At 30.5% G+C, this 20413-nt stretch overlaps 4 protein-coding genes across 4 annotated transcripts; 2 read left to right on the top strand and 2 right to left on the bottom strand.

The window, feature by feature from the left end:
* Window positions 1-30: 30 nt before the first annotated feature.
* Window positions 31-3006, top strand: LOC130893620 (39S ribosomal protein L53, mitochondrial). The gene is made up of 3 exons (XM_057799855.1): window positions 31-270; window positions 375-497; window positions 2618-3006. The coding sequence occupies exons 1-3, from the start codon at window positions 125-127 to the stop codon at window positions 2757-2759; spliced, it is 411 nt and encodes a 136-aa protein (XP_057655838.1). The 5' UTR covers window positions 31-124; the 3' UTR covers window positions 2760-3006.
* A 1684-nt stretch (window positions 3007-4690) lies between these two features.
* On the bottom strand, window positions 4691-11397 carry LOC130893617 (probable glucosamine 6-phosphate N-acetyltransferase). The gene is made up of 4 exons (XM_057799851.1): window positions 11202-11397; window positions 10043-10253; window positions 9763-9952; window positions 4691-8683 (listed from the first exon to the last, which is right to left on the bottom strand). Exons 1-4 carry the CDS (start codon window positions 11214-11216, stop codon window positions 8518-8520), a joined length of 582 nt encoding a protein of 193 aa, XP_057655834.1. The 5' UTR covers window positions 11217-11397; the 3' UTR covers window positions 4691-8517.
* A 44-nt stretch (window positions 11398-11441) lies between these two features.
* LOC130893618 (peptidyl-prolyl cis-trans isomerase H) lies at window positions 11442-12196 on the top strand. The gene has a single exon (XM_057799853.1). The coding sequence runs from the start codon at window positions 11563-11565 to the stop codon at window positions 12115-12117; it is 555 nt and encodes a 184-aa protein (XP_057655836.1). The 5' UTR covers window positions 11442-11562; the 3' UTR covers window positions 12118-12196.
* Window positions 12197-14396: 2200 nt separating this feature from the next.
* LOC130893613 (putative GPI-anchor transamidase) lies at window positions 14397-19331 on the bottom strand. The gene is made up of 6 exons (XM_057799846.1): window positions 19118-19331; window positions 18792-19058; window positions 18246-18454; window positions 15954-16071; window positions 14856-14966; window positions 14397-14693 (listed from the first exon to the last, which is right to left on the bottom strand). Exons 1-6 carry the CDS (start codon window positions 19166-19168, stop codon window positions 14448-14450), a joined length of 1002 nt encoding a protein of 333 aa, XP_057655829.1. The 5' UTR covers window positions 19169-19331; the 3' UTR covers window positions 14397-14447.
* Between the last annotated feature and the right edge of the window lie 1082 nt (window positions 19332-20413).

Raw genomic sequence — 20413 nt, 5'->3', positions numbered from 1 at the left:
GACCGGCAAAAACATAAGAAATGAACAGTTCTCTGTCATAAATGTCACTGTCAAAATCTTAGAAATATGCCCCCAGAAACATGTTAGGTTATATTTATTCTGCTTATTTATAGATTTCATAAAAATGTCTATTTATTTCAGTGGAGGATTTAAAAAATCTGCTGGGGTTATTAGTGCAATTAGTAAGCAATTGAAATTGATTAATTTGAAACCTGTTAAAAAAATCCAGGTTCAGTTCGATCCTTTTCATGAAAATGCTGCAACTGCAAGGTAAGAAGCGAAGTCACACATAACCATAGTGTTTTATTGATTTTCTAAATATAGGTCAGCGCAAGCGTGCTTAAACTGATTTTTCCATAATGAATATTTTTCAGAGATTTTATCTTCCACATCACAACTCCAAAAGTAAGTGAAACAAATTTAAGTTGTGCTGTCAAAACTATTGTTGTATGTGACCGAAGTGAACCAGAAATCAAAATAGATTTAGGTGATGCAGGGTGAGTATATTTGTGTCTTGAAACAAACCCTAGAAAATTCCCGATACATATTAGCATCAATCCAAGTTTCCTTCACACACCAAAATAGGGAAGAAATTAGTTCTTATGCTTAACTGATTTTATGTTTCTTGTCATACTAAAAAATGGTTAAAAGCAAAAATAATCCACTGAGCTATGATTTAACATATACTTTGCATTTTAATTTTTACAAAACAAACTGTAGTGTTGAAAGTGTATAGTTGGTATCAATTTTTAACCTACATCATTGATAATGTGCATCTTTATATAGCACACATAGAAAAAAATTGCACTAAGTCAAAATAGCAAATTTTTCAGAATTGATGAAAAACTGTAACATTTTTGCCAATGTCTTGTACATTACCTCTGGAAAATCCAAGAAGAGTATCAGCATTATATAGGGCAGTTGATTGAAAATGCATAAATAAAGTGAAATAATGTATTTGTTTACTTAACAGTTGCTGAATAATAAAATATAAAATGCTTATTTCGAATTATTTGCTTTTCAGTGATTTTTTCTGAAATAATGCACAATTATTCTATAGTGATTTTATCAAAATGTAAGGAACAATAACGACCAATTTGTTGTTGTTTTCAGGAACAGACCCATTAAAATAAAAAAAAAAGATAAAATTTCACTTCACCTCCCTCCCCTACTCATCACTAAAACTTGGTAACATTTTTTGAAATTATCACATTGAATCAAGAAATGTAAAACAAATTTTTGATGAAAAATAATTCTTGTATTTGGTGGGTTAAACACTATGAAGTACCATAAAGTCAACTTTACTCAAATTATTATCTTATTCTATAGACTCTAAAGTATATCTTGCTGAGGCTAATGTTAAATGAGATTTAATCCCAGCCAGCAGGGTTTCGTGTCATCTGTCTTCTTAACTTGGATCCATTTTCTGGTAGAAGTCGATACACACAGAATACCCGCACCCAATTACCCGCTTACCTAGTAAATAATGAACAAAAATCAAGAAAAAAAAATTTAAAAATAAAAATTACCAAACTATCATCAAACAAGAAAAGAGCCGTTTTTTTTCGAATCTCACATCATTTTTTTTTCAATCTGGTATAGTACACATCGCAAATCACCTGTTGGGATTAGGGATTAGATAACTGTGTATTTATGAAAAATAATCAAATACCTTAATGATTGGAAGATTATTTTATTTCTATTATAGTTTCTGAGGTATGTCCTTACAATATTAAGGATCAAAGAGAACTGACTACTTAAAATTGTTGTATGGTTGCCCCTTAACTTCATATATTTTTGGTTTTTATGATTTATTTTATATTTAAACTTATACCTGATTTTATGACTTGTAACTCCAAAACCTTTATCTTTATTTTTAGGAAATACTAAAATATACTCTTTCACAAGATTAGAAATTAGTAGATGTTATTAAAATAGAAAACTCTACTTCTAAAATTATATTAAGGGTAAAAATGTAAAATTATAATATCTTAAAAGAGAAGGATTCTTGCACTCAATATTCCCACACTAACCACCACCGCTCCAGCTCTGCAGAGGAGCAATTCCTTATCAGTGCCAAATCGAATTAATTCCCTTCTCACCTAAAAAATAAATCATATCGAATAAAATATTTTTATGTTTCTAAATCGTCTTGATTTTAGATAAATTTTTGGAAAAAAAAGATAAAAATTTGAAGTTTCGACTGCTAATAAAACAAAAAAAATTATAGTTGTATAATAGAAAGACAAGAGTTCTCTTGTGGTGCTATAGTAGCCCTGTATAATTTTTCTTTTGCGAATGTTTTTACCACCTCAATAAAACAATCTTATTCAGACGAATAAGAGCTATTTAAAAAAATACATAAACATGTTCCCATAAGATTCCTGATCAGATTTTTTTCTCTTGCTAGTTCCATGTTATCCTCAGTTTTAAAATCAATTTCTCCAAAGTATAATCTTGATCTAATTTGCTTATATTTTTACAATCTAACTCTGAAACTGAAATTTCTAAAAGTTTTGGTATAACCTCAAGCTCTTACTTTTTCAACGTTTGGTGCAGTTCAATATTGTTCATTTAAAGCATAACAATTATTTGTATTGTGTATTTCTCATTTTAGATCAGTGAAGTTTTTAGCCAACAATTTGACAGTTTTAGAAATACTACAGCAATTCAACAAGCACATCAGTTCAAAAGTGAAGCCAGAACCGGTTTTATCAGTTTCATCTAAGCTAGAAACCAAAAGAAAAGGTAGAAAGTGATATGGGTAAAAAGAAGGATTTCCACCTTAAACTTATTGAACATGTTTATGATAATATTCCAGCTTTTACAGACATATTTACTGAAGATACATTTTATATATTTGCAGTAACAGTTGTAATCAGTACTATTATCGTAGTGTTCATTGTTTCTAGATTTGTTACTTTGAAAGAAGTTGATATATAATTTTTATTATTTAGATTTTGTTTGAATGAAAGGTGTATGAAATAAATAAATGCTTAATATTGACGAGTTTTTGATTTTGATTTACTCATATCAGTATAATTTAGAAATATTAATGGATGAACCATGTTGAATAGGACGAAAAAAAAAATAAAAGGTAAGATTTTATGTACCAACAAAATTATTAGTTCCCTAGACTATTTTTAATGAGTAGTATGCAACTGGATTAATATTTATATATTTGGTAAGACTATAAATACAATTGTTTTGTCGATATTAACCTCACCAATGGCTTACAATTGCAAGGAGAGGGTGCAACTACTGACTAGTTTCGACGTTACTACGTCTCATCAGAGCAGTTTAACACCTCTAGTTCGGGCTTGAGACCCGAACTCAAGACAACGTCAAAGAGTGTCGCATTTGGTACATGTAATTAAACATTTTCCAGCGAACGCTAAAAGGTGCCATCGATAAAAAGGTCGATTTACATCACGCTCTTCAGAGGGGTTGTAATTCAATATTCGTCGAGGAAAGTAGCTGTTTTCTCCTTTGAAGAACGGCATATGGAATTTCGGAATTATTTAAGAGGTTAATAGTAGAAATCCCTTATTTTGATACATTTTGCACACCTTATTTACCATCGAAATCTATATTATCGGCCACTACGCTAGATTTTACCTAACAAAGAATTCAGAAAGTTACAGAACTTAGTACATATGAACGGAAGAAATAAAAGTCTAAACGGTTTTTTTGTGGGATTGTGGCAACCAAGTGTCACATTTCTTGATATTTAGAAATGTTTTTTGAGAACCGACTTATAATTTCTACAGAAAATAACTTAACAGACAAATCAATACTTTAACAATGAATGAACTCGAATTTATTGCAATGAACTTATATTTATTTGATCCGTACTTTGGAATTCGCTGACTATGTGAATATTATTTATTGCTCTTTGGAATCCGCTGATCGTGTGGCAGTGTCGGGGAGCTTTCACATTGTTACAATTACAATTGTTATAATATTAATTTGCCTGTAAAGTTATTTTCTGTAGAAATTATAAGTCGTTTATTGTAAATAAAAATACTTTTTAAAAAATGTTAAAAGTGTCTCAAAGAACATTTGTATATAATGAAACACTAAAATTCGAAATAATTTTAATATAGATTCAAATTAAAAACAGAATCTTCCTTTACCCCTTCAACCCCGTAAAAAATGATGTTATTAATAAAAATACTTGAATTAATACGAAATCTAAAACTTGGTTATGAAGAAAAGAAATTATTTTCAGACTTAGTTGGCGTAGGTTACCTGACCCGTGACGTTTGAGACTGATCTAAGCTTACAGTACCACTTTATTGACTCAACTGCTCCAGATTCGGGTGGTACCCCTGCGAACTTCTTTTTTGCTATGCATCATCGAATCACTTATTCTTAAGATTCACCTCAGCTTACCTTCTTCGTGAATAAAGTTTTTCATAAAGATGCGAACATCTGCGTTGTTTAGCAAGATTTTAAAGTGTCCAAGGATCCACGCGCGAGGTTAACTTGATGACGCCAGATACTGACAAGATACGAAACGAAAAAAATATAATATAAGACAAAGGAAAACATGAAAGGATCAGTAGGTAGAAGCGAGTTAAAATCATAGAGATCTTTCAAAAAAAGCGCACCAAAGGAAGATATTCATAACAATAAACTCAACTCCTTATAGTTCATGATAAAAAGGATGGGAAATTAAAAAGTCAAATTTAATAAAAATTGAATTTTATTCATTAGTTAGATTACTTTTAGACATTTTCCGAGTAACCAATGCAACCACAATGAAAGATGGAATATTTATAATAATCAAAACATACTTTTTCTACAATCAAATATAAGGAGACCAAATAATAGTTCCTCAAACCTTATAAAATAAATTTTTATATCTATACACAGTGTTGGGGATTTAGGAAGGTTTAAGCAAAATTACTAATTTGATCATTTATTTTAGAAGCAAAATATATCTACAGCAAAATTTACATTTTCTCCAAAAATTGTTTGGAAATTTAAATGAAATGAATGAATTAATGTAATTTAATGCACACACTATATAATAATAATAATAATAATAATCCTCACTCTCTATAATAATTTTATACTCTAAATAATTATAAATTCTCTATTCCATACATTCAAAACGTAAATGATGATTTAGAAATGCAAGTAAACTCTCTAGTAGAAATATATTCGAATGATCTACAAGTTATTATTGTGTGAATTACAGCAATTCATTCCTCTTATCAAATTCAACCTTAACTTAATAATGTAAACGCTTCTAATATTCATAGCATAAGAATTAAAAATGCACATATCTATATTGTATCTTGGAATAAAAAGGGTACATATGCCATTTTTTAATTTGGAAATATGGGCATATATCAAAATTTAAAGTTAAAATTTGTTTGGGATAAAACTGATACAAGTGAAATATGTGTCTTAAGTAGGAATACTATAGGAATCAATTCTGCTGTTTGATTGGAATAAAATAGGTATAAGTCTCACTTTTACTCATTTTATTCCTAATATTCCTCATTTACTTAGAAACAACCAAACAATAATCTTTAGTATTGGCTTGGTCAAATATTGTTACGGCGTTAAATACTTTGGTTGTTACCTCTTTTGTAAGAATACTGATTACCTCTTATTGCCCTTTACATTTGGGGTTTGGGTACCATATTTTGCTATGGATACGTCTAATACAGAAGATGGGTATCTTCGACACAAAAAGAAGACTCATTTACAACACTAAGTGAAAACATGCCATAGCTGTCGCTTTAACTGCAATAAAAATATATTGGAAGCAGATGACATAAACTTTTTGAAGAATTTTGTACTCTATTATCTCATGACTTACAAAATTCATTTTTATCTTTGTGTATAAAGAAAAAAAGCTGAAATTAAAGGCAAAGTTTCGGTACTGAAATATTTCTGTTCAATAAGCGTGTTCTTTCTTCGAATCTTTGACATTGGCAAAAAATATTTACTACAGTCTGTTACCAAAGTAGCGATGTTGGTATTTGTAAAAAGAACCCGAGGCGAGGCGGTTCTGCCAGAAAAATGATTCCAGTAAGACAAAATTTGATCATTGAGCACATAAAATTGGTTCCAAAATACCGGAGTCATTATTCCAAAAATTCCAACTTTAACACTCAATATTTATCACCAGAACTCAATATAAAAAAAATGTACGATTTGTATATCTTAACTGTAAGGACAGAAACATTATTCCTTTTAAACAGTCTTATTATCGATGTTTTTAATACAGAATTTAACTTAAAATTCCACCGCTCTAATTCTGAAACTTTTAGTAAGTGTAATAGTTTGCTACTATCATTAAACTTTCTTAGGAAGCAGGAAAAGTTGAAGATGCTAAGATAGCATATGGTTCACCTCAGAGGAGCAGAAAAGGCACAACCTTCAAAAGAAAATGACTTTTAAAATTGAGTTGAATTTTATATTTATGAAAATAATTGTTTTGTGTTCTAAGAATCCTTCAATTTGTTTTGCTAAGAATCCTACGGGCTACGACGACTAGCATATAGCTTTTGCTATCCAGTCACATTGTATTTGTGTGTTAGATGATACACTTCGTGTTCGTACTGCATGCTAGCAAGCTAATTAAACAATTAAATATTACAAATCAGCTACTTACTATAGAAAATTAAGGTAAGTAATTTATTTCTATATTTCATATATACATAAATTTTCTTAAAACTTAGCTTAAAATACTCAGAAAAATCAAGTGTTCAAACTTTAAAAGGCATTTTATGTGTCAAATATAATTTGACAAATTCTTTTGAGGATTTTTACAATATTTTCAAAAATGACGACAATCTACTGAAACAAACTCACTCAAATAAGAAATATGTCAGGAATAAAATATTATACATTTTCTTATATTTATAAATTGATTTTATATTAAAAATAAAAAAATATTATTTAAATATATAAATATATTTATTCTGTATGAAAATTTTTGTTGATACCCTCCTCCTCCTTCAGAGTTGCCCATCTAAAAATCTGGTCACCTTATTCAAATCTAAGCAAATAATCACCAGATACTTCTGTGGTGAGCTTCGACCTTCAAGCTTTGCTAACCCTCCTCAAAACATCAAAAGTTTTTTATCTTAGACAACTGTGGACAAACAATTTTTGTATAAACAATCTTGAGACAGGACAATCAAACATGTATGTATGGGATGAAACAGTCGCTAGTCGAGGCTCACGGGCAATTGGGCAAACGTAGACGAATTCATTTTGGAACTCAATTCAAAATATCCATCTATAAAGTTTACCTATATGAAAAATAATGGACAGTTACCATTTTTATATACAGTAATTACGAATAGCAATAGGCTAGAATTCGATGTATTTAGGAAAAGCATCGCTACGTGCAGATACAATCTCCTCCAGATTATTTTCATTGTAACCAACATAAGATGGCCAGCCTCCATTTCCTAGTACACCCTTCAATTCATTTTCCACTTAACATCGAGGATGTATTTTTCTTTAAAATAAAAGCATATTTTTGTGTTTTTTAAATAAAAAGTTGGGACTGAAACGCTATAAATACTTTTTTGAGTTTTGACTTCTCTCAAAATAGATAAAACTGCAATATACTCCTCTTATTCTGGAGCCCTCAATTGACAATTATATAGGTTGGTGCAGACTTTTATATATCAATGTTTAGATCTGACAGTAGTATTTGCACTTTCTCAAAAAAATTATTAATTAAACCTAACCACCCTTCAAGTGGTATGGGGATAGATACTTCAAAAATGTACTAAAAATCTTTTGTAAAAATATATTTTCAAATATCTGCGAAAAAGTTTTTATTGTGATTAGTATAAAATGTTAGGGGAAATAATTTCATGTAATCATATGACCCATACCAAATGAATACAGTGTAGTTTTGGAGAGTGAGGATTATCACGTTACGTTTTTAAAAATTTTAATTATTAAAAGGAATTTTTTTCAAATTGTGGACTTTTCTATATAGAAAGGGTATTCAAAAACTATTGCAAAAACGTTAGGATATACACATTCGATATTTAATACATTGAAAATAGCTATGAAAAGCACCTTTGCACAAAAAAGTTTAAATAAACAATTATTAAAAAATGTGACTAACTACGTGTCGACCAAAAGTACCCATATACTTGGGACAAGGTAGAAATTAAATTCTATTATCTTACTGTCTTATAAACATCCCAAAACATGAAATATGTAATAAAAAACGCATATATTTCAAACAATTTGATTTTCAATTAAAAATAAAGTATGCAGAAGCAGTACTCTTATCTATGGGTGTACCAGCTCTAGAAATAAATGTACATCATCATTTTTGACCAAATTGTATATCTCGCATTTCATTTTTCATATATTTATAGTTTTTTTTATTTAAATAAAAACAATTGTAGAAAAAGTTTCAAACGCAAAAAATTCTTTCTCATCAGCCGTATAGAAATACATGAAAAGTAATTTTTGCATACTTATTTACAGTTTTGATATTGTGGAAGCATTGGTGGCTAATTGTCAGGATGGATCTGTATTTTCGAACCTTATCATCATAGAATTAGAATTTCCAGGCTCAAGTTTATATCCCAGGGACTTGTAAAATGCAATAAGTGGATCTTTACAATCTAAAGACATTTTGTAACACTCTAATTTTTTTGCGAGAAGAGTTACAGTTAGTACTATCCTAAAACAGAAAAAAAAAATAAAGTTTGAATTAAGATCAGAACAAAATATATATCTAGATAATTATATTGCTTATTATTTTTTAATAACGATGCACAAATCGACACAAGTTTGGGGGGGATTGTCAAATTATACAGTATCCAACGCGAACAAATCTTTTTGACCAAGCCAAATTTTCATGCAATATTGAATGTATGCGATTGGAACTAATGCCCAAGTATACCTCAATCTTATGGTATGTCACATGACCTCAATCTTACGGTATGTCACATGACGATGTTGTAATATTAGTTTACGCCCAACATCACAACTTTATTATGTATGCACAATAATTTGAATTGAACTGTTTATAAGAAATTGTTATTATTGTCATATATTTGTAAAGAAAGTGACCGAAAAACATGGCTGAAGTTGGAGCATGCACAGAGAACTTTTCAACAATTACAAGGGTTATTACCAAGTATAATCAATTCATAGGAGGATTAGATGTTAAAGATCAAATATTGGAATGTTATCCCTCAATAACAAAAACATTATTATTATTAAAACTTATTCTGGTACAAAAAGATTGGAATTCACATTTTCAAACTTCTTTATAATTCCATTAAAATATTCTGTAAATACTTCGATGTATCAATGAGTACTTACGATTTTCGTCTAAATGTGATTGAAAAGTTATTACAACATGTACCAAGCAAGAAAAATGTTTCTGATCATTATCCAACTTAAATTGAGATAATTAACGGTCAAACTAGGAGATCTAGAAAAATATGTAGGAAGTGTTATGACAAAAAAATAAAAAAATAAACTGTTTGGGAATGCAAAGCATGCCCAGAATGTACTGAGCTTGGTGTTGACCCATATTTTAATTTATTTCAGCAAAATAAACTGAAATTTACTTTCTATCTTTTAAGCTCGATTTCAGGTTACGTGAGAATCAAGGATAACTTGATTCATCAAAAGGACAGATTGTATGCACCATGCAGAGTCACCAATTTTCTGTTAGATCTGCATTTGACATGACTATTTAAAAATCGCAAGTGCATCCAGGTACTAATATTTATACATGTTATTACTTACAATTTTCCTAACTGCTTCCCTCTATATGTGTTATTCACAACTACATCTTCTAATCGAGCTCTCAAAGCACAACCATGTATAAATTTATACTCAGTTATTAATGTTGAGGAACCAATGATAGTTTTACTTCTGGTGTCTTCAATGACTGTTACATAATAACCTCCTGCTTTTTGCATGTTTCTGAATTGACCTTAAAAACAAATTATACTTTAGTGCATTCAAACTAAGTCATTTTAATGTAATTTAAAGAATAGCTTCAAATGCAATAAAAAATACCAACGTTCAAAGTCAGTTCTTCCTATGTTTCCAACAGTTGTTAACTGAGATAATATTTGTAGAAATCCTTTGTCATAATCTGATATTTTTAGTGGCCTCACAACAATCCATGACTCTCCAGGATTATCACTACTTATTTCTGGATTTAGGAAGGACTTTACAGACCCCCAATTCAAATTTTTCAATAGATTTGGATTGTATAAATCCTCATTATTCTAAAAAAGCAAAATAAGAGAAATATATCGAATATATTTCTTAAAAACTAACAACAATTTTATTAGCCTGGAAATATATATGAGAACTTATATAAGATGATCCAAAATGAGACTTCAATCCAATAATTTCATATTTCATTTCATCTACACTTTTTTCTAAGCCTTATCCCATAGGATTTTAGAATTTGAATAATTGTATATATGTATATGTATTTTATATTGTATTATCACAAATGCATCTTTTTTTCAAAGAAAACTCTAAGGGAACAGTATTTGAATTAATTTCTCTAAATAATGAAAAATTTAACCCCAAAGCTACCCTATATTCATATTATGTCTTATAACTGCTTCCAATTTATGAATCTGTAAATAAAATAGTTTGGTAAATATTGGAAAAAATAGTGTTCAACCTGTTAAGAGTTATATTCAGTTTGAGAAAAAAGCATACCCTTCCTGATTTTCATGTTACAATATAAAGATATTTTAACCGGAATTAAAATGAACATTAGCAAAGAGAATCGTTACATATAAAATGAATATAGAACCAAGTTATATTGTTTAAAACAGATTTTTACACTTCTAATCCTAAACCAAAACTTTTTTTATTTGGATAAATAAACCCCATACATAAAATGAACAATAAGATGTATTTTTATGGATTTAAAGATTTTATTTACTTATGGATAGTATGTATTTATAAAAAAGCTTATATAATTTCTAAAACTATAATTTATTCACAATCTTCTATAATTCATTTTTTTGTGATGTAATATTCTAAAACACCAATTTATATTTTGCGTATGTATCTACTTAGTTAACATACCAATTGTTAAAAAAATTGCAACATATGCTTCTGGTAAATTAATCATATACATATATAAAGAACTATAAAAAGTATAATTTCACAAAAATTGCCAATCTAAAAACCAATAACAATACGGTTATTACCTGTTGTGGACCCATTGTTTAACATCCTTCAGACACCTTAAGAAATTATCACTATGAGGAAGAGGTAATGATCTCCTATTGAGGCACACCTCCACACACCTATATGCATACAAATATTTGTATTCTTATCGATCTTAATCCTTCACTTTCACTTTCATTATCTGATAAATAAATGTTGCGAGGTCATAAGAAAAACACAATTAAGCATTTGATATTTGCTGGAGCACATCCACCTCTAACTCCAAATAGTAGATGAAAGTAACGTATATAAAAAACGAAGAAGATTTATATCAAATGTATGCGCCCGCCTGAAAGCAAAACAAATTTCATTTGAATCTATTACAGTGATAAATTACTTATAATGCCTAATTGGAATCAAATTCAGTCCCAATTAAGGCATCCTGCTAATCCTGTAGTGTTTTTTGATGTATCAGTAGGAACTACAGAAATTGGTCGAATGATATTTGAACTATTTGCAGACATCGTTCCAAAAACGAGTGAAAACTTTAGACAATTTTGCACTGGAGAATTTCGCAAAGACGCTGTGCCACTTGGGTTTAAAGGAGCTAGTTTCCACCGTGTAATTAAAGATTTCATGATTCAAGGAGGAGATTTTGTAAATGGAGACGGAACTGGTGTAATGAGTATATATGGTGGAGGTACATTTGCCGACGAAAACTTCACTTTAAAACATGATACGCCGGGTTTACTGTCAATGGCTAATAGTGGTAAAGACACAAATGGATGCCAGTTTTTCATAACGTGTGCCAAATGTAACTTTTTAGATGGTAAGCATGTTGTTTTTGGGAGAGTTATTGATGGTCTCCTAGTTATGAGAAAGATAGAAAATGTTCCAACGGGACCTAATAACAAACCAAAAATACCAGTGACTATTATTCAGTGTGGTCAGATGTGAATTTATACAGTGTGGATAAAGAAATAATTTTAAATGTAATAAACATTTATTTTATAGAATTAAATCAGTACTTTTTCAATTCCTAATTCCTTTTGAATAATTTGCAACAGTTAAATAACATTACATCTGGAATCTAGCTAGTGAAAAATACCAGATTCTTTGTATAAACTGCAGGCTATTTCAAATTACAATTTCATCTTGTTAATTTATAATAATAAGACACACTTATGACAACAACCTAGGAATTTGAATGGTTATCTGTTGATTTTAAACAGTCTAGAACATTCAAGTAGTTAAATAAATATTGGCTACTAGTAAGATAATTTTGTATAGGAATCCAGAATCTTACAATTGTGTTATTAAATTGACTATCTATTATGTGTGGCCTTTTACTTAACAAAAAGAAACTGTTTATTGATAGCACTAAAAGAACAAAGTATAGATGCAAAACTGTGAAGATTAACCAACTTGCTATAGGCAACACTATTCAACTTAGTATTATGATAAATTATAAGGAAAATTTAAGTGGTGGACAAATAATTGCTCATGAGATAGTGACATAAGGAAAACAGATGGGTTAAAAATCAATGGAAACAAAACAAAAATAATGAGATTTGGAAAGCCATGTCAAGGGAGAAAAGTGAAAGTTGGCAAGTATGGAAGTAGAAAAATGTAAGTATCTCAGTATTATGATCAATTATAGAGGAGGCAAGCGTAATGAGATTGAAGAAAAAATAATTACTACAAATAGAGCTCATAGGAAATTTTTGAAAAGCATACTAGTTACAAAACGAGCGATGATCAATATATATAAAATAATGATTGAACCAGTAACTGAAATAAAATTGTAAGCAAGGGAAAGAAAAATAATCAGAAAAATAATGGGACCAGTAAAAATTAGTGAAGGGGAATATAGGATAAGAATGAATTGAGAAATAACTCACAAACTCCACAGCAAAGATGTTTTAAAAAATACCAAAACTCAGCAGCCATCAACAATACTAAACATGAACAGAACTAATGTTTAAATTGATATTCTTGTTATAGACCAATTCAATGTATATTAAGCTAGATCATATTTTAATGTGAATTAGAGAAACAACGTGGTAATTAACTGAATAGATAATATAAACATAGTTTTCAGATCAGGAAAGTTGAAACCTGACTGATAACTATTCCACAATAGAAAATATGTCAAAATATTAGAGAAGTCAATCCACCGCGCTCGCGACCTAGTTTATCAAATTTGAGAGCAAAAAGAGCTTTTGTTACTGTACCCATTAGATTATGATGATTTTAGAAGATAAAACCTAATATTTATTCTATAAATCTTTTAAAATTTTAAATTCAGCCTCATTACAAAAAAGCACGGAACAAAGCAAAACTATGAGAGAAAATAACAACACAAACACCTTTCAACCATTCCAAGTGGACGGAATCAGCTCTCTAAAGCGGGGGCAGACAAACCATTCATGGAACCAGAACCCTTCTGTGGTATCAGTTACAGAACAATAAAAAAGAAGGTAGATAGGAGCAAAACCAATTATTGGGACAACCTACAGGGGCTGAGATAGAAAATGACTCTCCTGGGAAACTATAACCAGAGTAGATCTGCTGAAAAATTCGGATGCGAATTTTTTTTCGTTTTGTTTTACTTTTCTGAGAAAATTTACCATGTCGATGGTAATATTTTTGTACACCATCCGGAAGTAGAGATTTCAACGAACCAAAGTCAATGATTTTTTTAAAAAAAGCTGATATTTTGACGGGAGAATTTTCGTTCAAAAATTAGGGTGCTTTCTTGATATTATGCCTAAATAACGTGAAAAATAAAATATTTCAATTCAAATAAATTACAGTATATTTTGGACATAAGAAAATGAGTTTTCATCACATTACGTGAAAAAAATGTTTTTTGTAAAAGAAAAACAAAAAACTTTGTTTTTTGAATTTTTCACATAAATTTTGAGGTTATGGGACAAAAGTGAAAATATAAAAATTGTAGATCTTCTTATTACCTTATTACCCCAAAATTGCTATGTAACTTTTTTCCATAAGACTTTTAGTTCTGCCGGAAATCGAGATAAACCGTTTTTACCCTTAAAAACTCACCCCCTTTCCCTTACCGACCTCAGATCACCAGTAAATTATTTTTCTTTTTATTATATTCTCCTACTTTTCTAATGGGTTTCATGCTACTATTATTTTTTTTTCAATTTTTATTATTTTAAAGGCTTTTGCCTTGGTTTAAAAGGAGATGTTTTTAATAAATATCATAATTGTTTTCACTATTTATTTTTCATCTTTAATAAATATTTTTTGCAATTACATTATTTGTTCATTTTGTTGAAATTAACAAGAGGTTCAACATATACATATTTTTTTGGCTTTTGTGGTTGTTTCGGGACCATTTCTAGTTTTGTGAAAGCTGGCACAATTGGAAGTTCTTCAATAATTTCTACAGGTCTTATAGATCCAAAAAAATCTGTTATTGGTACTTTATCTGGATTTCTTCTGAATAAATCTCTTCTTACTCCAACAGTGGATATACAGACACTTTTAGGACACACTTTCAACTAAAATCAAAAGTAATTTCATTCTTTCAAATTGTATTTGTCAAACAAAGTTGCATTGTGTTATTTATTAAGTTAATAAGAATAGAAATAAGTTAAAAAGCTAAATTCTCTATAAGAAAAGCCCTGGAAGTCAGAAATATTATATACTGGCTATATACTTACAAATTCTCCTAATGTTCTATTGCTTTGTGGGTTCACATTTTCCAAGAAATATAAAGCATAGTATGTATAACGATCTATTATATAAACTCCAATTGCTGGATCTACATGATGCTAAAAAAATTTACTAATATAATTTTTTTATTAAATAAATATTTGCGATAAACTAAAAGTTGCTATCGTGTCCCTCAACGGTCTGCTTGCAAGGCAGGCTCGGCAGAGATGTATAGAGACACTTGGCATGAGACAAACGAAAGTACACTTAGATGTATCTTGTGCGTTTCTTACCAAAAGACTCCTCCATTTAAATAGGAGTGAAATACAACTAGTGACCGGACACGGTCTTCTAAGACGCCATCTCCACACCGTGGGCATAATAAAAGATCTGGAGTGCCGCTGGTGCATGGAGGAGGATGAAACTGCAGACCACATCATCTGTGAGTGCCCAACACTCACACGAGCGCGGTTTAAACACTTGAACAAACCTCACAACTTACCTAATGGCATTGGCCTTTAGTAACGTCAAGAGGGACACGACGGGTCTATCTGAAGGTATATGTGCTCAACAGCCCTTAGCCGGTCACAATGCTACTATGAACATTGAAGTTCCAATAATTTTATAATTGTATTAGACTTTAATAAATTTGTAAGTTCTCATTGGATTAAAAATCTCATTTTCAATTGAAAGTTTCCTTTGTCTTAATTTCAATATGTGAAAAAGTTATTTATTAAATTATAAATATTTGTAAATTTAATATCGTTGTTTTATCTTCATTTTAGTCCTCTTCACAAGGTTTTATTGGTACAGCATTGATGTGTACCAATTGAAGGGCTAATAATATTCTAGGTGTTGCCTACTTTTCACGTACCTATTGTTTTAAGTTTAATATTATTTCCTTTCTTTTTTAGTCAAAGTAGTATCACCTACGAACAGGTAAGATCTATTCCTATATTATTATTAAGCTAATCAGAACATTCCACCTATGGGCAATAGACAAAATGAATTACTGCAATAAATAATTTCCTCTAAAGAGTATAACTAGGTCATGAAATATTATCTGAAAGTTGAATTTGGTGTATTATTGTGAAGATGATACTTACAGATAAGGAATCTTCTCCAACTAAACTACTACCAACTGCTAAAATGTTAGGAGAATAAAATCGTTCATACATAGATGCAGCTTGACATGTATCTATCATGAAGAAAATTTCATTGTATCTGAAACAACATTCTAAATTAAATTTTTTTCAAAATTTTTCAATTGCTGCCTTTAATCTATTGCGGGACTGAAACATGACCTTGATGGAGCAAAATGTTTTTAAAATAGACAATGGAAGAAGATCAGTGTGGTTGAAGATTTTTTAATGTTCAATATTTCAATGTCACATATGTTATAAATGCTCCATGAAAGCATTTTAGGTTCATAACTTGGAAGTGATTACCTTTCACTCTTTCTTTTGTCTTCATTTTTAAATTCAGCTTTCTTCCAACTCTTCAACCACTATTGTATATCACCATCTTTTCTTTGGTTTGCTTTTACTTCTTGTTTCTGTTTCTTCTATATTAATTTATATTTGTTATCAAATGTGGCATTCTTTAGTCGTCACTCTATTCCGAAATTAATTAATTTCTGACAATAATTCTCCATCTCTTCCTAATAACCAGGGTATTTCTCCTTTGCTGTGTTCAGTATCCACATTTCATTTCCAGATCTTAATGTATTATTGTTCCTTCGCTATTGTCAATGATAACCACACCAAAATATAAATAGCTTGTTGCAAACTTATTTTTTTTCATTAAATTCTACTAGATAATTCCTCATTGTTTCTTTCTTTTCTTTTTTTACTTTATTAGCAAAATTAATACATATACAGTTCTTTAAGCTAATGGGATGGCTTCAGAGTATATAAGCTCTACTATGGCATGAAGAGGTCTTCTCCAGCCACAAGTCCTCTATTAATTTTGTAGGTCTGCTGGCCAATTTCTTTTTAGTCTTCTACCATCTTGTCGTTTCATAAGTCAATGGAGTAATGTGTTTTCATGGTCAGCCAATCTTTAATGATGTTTCGAGCTCCTTTCTTTTATGACATTAAGAAAACAAACGTTCAAGTCTTTATGTAGGGTTAGAATCGACATATACCATAGTGAATCAGCTATCATGCGAAATATTGTGGGCTGGCTTCTCTGCATGATGGCTACATTGGATTTATTTACACAATTCCAGAGCTCAATACAGTGCATTAAGATAGGCTCACTTTTTGTTTTATAGAGTAGGAGCCTGTTTTCGAGTATTAATATGGATTTTCTACAAATTAGCCAGTTTAACTCTTTTAATTTCAGGTCTATTTGTTTTGCAATTTTTAACGAGATGGTTTTCCATTTGAGCTTTGTGTTTAGGTGATCACATAAGTATTTTATGTTGTAGCTTGTAGCAATTGTACATTGTTCCAATAGAAGGCACTGTTCTTTTCTTAGGGTGAAGGTCACTTGGAAGGATTTTGTTTCGTTTGTCTTAATTTTCGATTTGCCCAGCTACGTTTTGATATCATTTAGATGTGTCTGTAGAATCCTGGATTTTCGTTGCTGGCTAATTATGATTGTGTCGTCGGTGAAGGTGCCCATAATGGTTTCATTATTTCCTGGTTGATCTGTGATTGTGATATGCCTGCTTTTATTGGATGATTCCCGGAAGTGCTCTCATTAATTTTTGTTCTGAAATCTCTATTGCTTAGGTATAATTTTAATAGTTTGAGGTACTTAATTGGAAGATAGTGTTTAATTTTAAATGCCAAATCCTTGCAGGAAGCCTAGCTAATATCTAAAAACACCGATGTGCAGTATTTTTTTCTTCTTGATTTATTGTATGGGTTATACTGCGGATTTGTTGTATAGTTGAATCTTTCTTCCTAAATCCAAATTGATGTAATGGACTCCATTCCTCATTGATTAGGTCTGAGTTTATACTTTGTGATAGTAATCTTTCAAGAACTTTCGACAGGATTAGCAGTAAGCTGGGTTTTTACAATTGATTTCCTGTGGAACTTCGTTTACCATTAACATTTTCATAGCTGACCCATTTGGAGGAATTTCACATAATTTTCTTTCTATTTGCCTATTGTAGATTGTATCTCAATTCGTTATGAATAGGCGTCACATGAATTTTGAGTTTCCTAGAATTTTTGACTGATCCCCAAATCAATGCCACTTTACTGATACAATGTTTAATAGCTTAATAAATCTCATTGTTTGAGGCATGTGATGGGCCCTATGTAAGTATCTCAAAGACCCAGAGAAACAGGCCTCTAAATTGTAAAACTGTTTTTTTTCTCAACACGTATACAAAGCGCAAACACATTACATAATGAGTATTGTTTGTCATCATTCGTAATTACCTTTGTTTTTGCCACATCTGTTGTAAAGCATCTGCCATTTCTTGACTAGTTATTTCCTCAGAATCTTGAAATTTCAAGAAACCATCCCCACCATGCCCCGTCAAATAAATTAATACATTGCTACCCTCATCTGTTAACAATTGTTTTGATCTTGGTGTACCTGGATGTAATCTTCCAGTTAAAAGTCTTACAAAATTCTCTACAGTGACCTAAAATTAATACATCTACCAATACATCTTGTGTTATTTCAAATTAGAATATAAAAAAAGTAAATCATTTTTTTTGAGCTACATAAAAACAATAAAATGGGTCAGACTACATTTGATAATTAATTAACTGTATGATTTGAAGATATAATGAATAAATCAACTAAGTAAATAATTATTGGATGAGATTTAATTGAATATACAATAATTAATAAGCAAATACTACATATTGTACTTAAGTATAATTCGGGAATGTGTTAACAAGTTAGTTTTGAATAAAGCTAAGTTTGAAGTGGGTTTAATTGATGTTATATTTAAATTAAAAATATATTTCACCTACCTCATATCCTCTATAATCAACTTCTACATCATCCCCATAAACGTTAATATGTTGATCAGCATTGTTGAAGACTGTAGCAGGTCTCGGATTCCTTGGATTACAGGCCATATCATCTGCTATCATTAGAACAATTTGGCTATCTGGTATACCCAGACGTTTCACACTTCTATATATTGATAATACATTCGCTACATGTCTATAATTGAACCAGAATCTACTAGTGTCAACTAATACAGCCCAATTATTGGTGTGATTTCTACTAAAACACTGGAAAGTACATTTAATATGAAGTATCTGTATATCTATTAAAACTAATTAATTATTACCTGTACCAAAGTTAGTCCGAACAAGTAAACAAAACAGTGTATATAATTCATTCTCGTAATAATATGAATTAAGTGATATTAAATTTATCTTAGAAGTACATTTATCATTATGCACTTTTTTTCGTTAAATTTTATTCCGCCGATATTGTAAATAAACCAAATCTACGATTAATAAATTTTATATAAAGTTTGGTTATAAACAACTTAGCCAACTGAAAAATGTTATTGAAAAAAATAACTAAATAAAAACTCCTATATGAAGCACCGAATTTTGTTTTGCTTCATAACTTATGATTAAATTTTAGATCTACTTTCATGAATAATATATTTTTTAAAGACATTTTTCTTGACCCATGGCAGTATGTATGTATTGGGGTATTATATAAACCGCAACCCAAAGGATCTATTGTGTTCCCCCTTTCTTGCTGCGATACTGCGGAGCCCAGTGTGTACAGCTGATCTGTTAATTCCACTCCTCTTAAAAAGTTCAGAATGTGGGATGGCTGTAGCTGCCAAAGATCTTTGTCTTCTATTTCATATGCTCCCAGGTGTAGTGCTCTGGAGTTCCGTAATGTCTCACATTTCGGATAGAAGTTTCGTCTTCTGCGCAACAGAATCTGCCTGCTCCATTATCTGTGTCCCGATAGGACTCCTATTAGTATTCGTAGGTTGTTCTTACTTAGGGTGATGAATTCAGCATATCTTCTATAGTTATAGTTTTACAGGAGAGTATTTATCTCAGCCCATGTAGGTTCACCCAGTAACTTGTTTTATTGTTCTGTAGATGATATTACAGAAGGATTCAGGACGTATGAAGGGTTTGTCTGTCCCCTACCTCACTCTTCATATTTTTCCTTTCCTTTTTCCTTCATAAGCGTTGACTGACTATTCTCAGGTTCGTGATTCCATCTTTCTACTAATAGGCGGAAGATCTTTATTTTTTATTTGTTTTCCATAGGGTTGAGTTTGCGTATGTGCTCTTGATGAGTTTCACGGTTGCCTTCACTAGGTGCTTTGTGTTTTATACATTCTCCGTCGGCAGTTTTCGAGTTGTCTCCCAGTGGTTTTTTGCTCGTTGTGCCGCCGTCCAGCACTCCTAGTCTCGAGTCGTTCCCCTTAGACCTCCATTCAAGATTTTTAGAATTGAAGTCTGCTCTGATTGATTTTTTGGATAAGGGTAGAACAATAACTGTAGATTACTATTCGACATTACTGACCAATCTACGGGAAAAAATTAAAGAGAAAAGATGCGGAAAGCTATCCAAAGGTGTTTTGTTTTTGCAGGACAAGGCACCT

The sequence above is a fragment of the Diorhabda carinulata genome, chromosome 5 (assembly GCF_026250575.1).
Source record: "Diorhabda carinulata isolate Delta chromosome 5, icDioCari1.1, whole genome shotgun sequence".
Lineage (NCBI taxonomy): Eukaryota > Metazoa > Arthropoda > Insecta > Coleoptera > Chrysomelidae > Diorhabda > Diorhabda carinulata.
Note: the sequence above shows the minus strand (reverse complement) of the source record. Positions and strands in the feature narration are given on the sequence as shown.

What these genes read in the sequence shown, in the direction of transcription:
- LOC130893620 (XM_057799855.1), top strand. Translation starts at nt 125, where the DNA reads ATGTCTATTTATTTCAGTGGAGGATTTAAAAAATCTGCTGGGGTTATT. An exon ending in GAAAATGCTGCAACTGCAAG is followed by an intron (nt 271 to 374) that starts GTAAGAAGCGAA and finishes AATATTTTTCAG; the next exon opens with AGATTTTATCTTCCACATCA. An exon ending in ATAGATTTAGGTGATGCAGG is followed by an intron (nt 498 to 2,617) that starts GTGAGTATATTT and finishes TTCTCATTTTAG; the next exon opens with ATCAGTGAAGTTTTTAGCCA.
- LOC130893617 (XM_057799851.1), bottom strand. An exon ending in AGGAAGAACTGACTTTGAAC is followed by an intron (nt 9,953 to 10,042) that starts GTTGGTATTTTT and finishes TTTGTTTTTAAG; the next exon opens with GTCAATTCAGAAACATGCAA. An exon ending in GGGAAGCAGTTAGGAAAATT is followed by an intron (nt 8,684 to 9,762) that starts GTAAGTAATAAC and finishes TTTCTGTTTTAG; the next exon opens with GATAGTACTAACTGTAACTC.
- LOC130893618 (XM_057799853.1), top strand. Translation starts at nt 11,563, where the DNA reads ATGCCTAATTGGAATCAAATTCAGTCCCAATTAAGGCATCCTGCTAAT.
- LOC130893613 (XM_057799846.1), bottom strand. Translation starts at nt 19,168, where the DNA reads ATGAATTATATACACTGTTTTGTTTACTTGTTCGGACTAACTTTGGTA. An exon ending in TCGGACTAACTTTGGTACAG is followed by an intron (nt 19,059 to 19,117) that starts GTAATAATTAAT and finishes TGTACTTTCCAG; the next exon opens with TGTTTTAGTAGAAATCACAC. An exon ending in ATAGAACATTAGGAGAATTT is followed by an intron (nt 14,694 to 14,855) that starts GTAAGTATATAG and finishes TTTTGATTTTAG; the next exon opens with TTGAAAGTGTGTCCTAAAAG.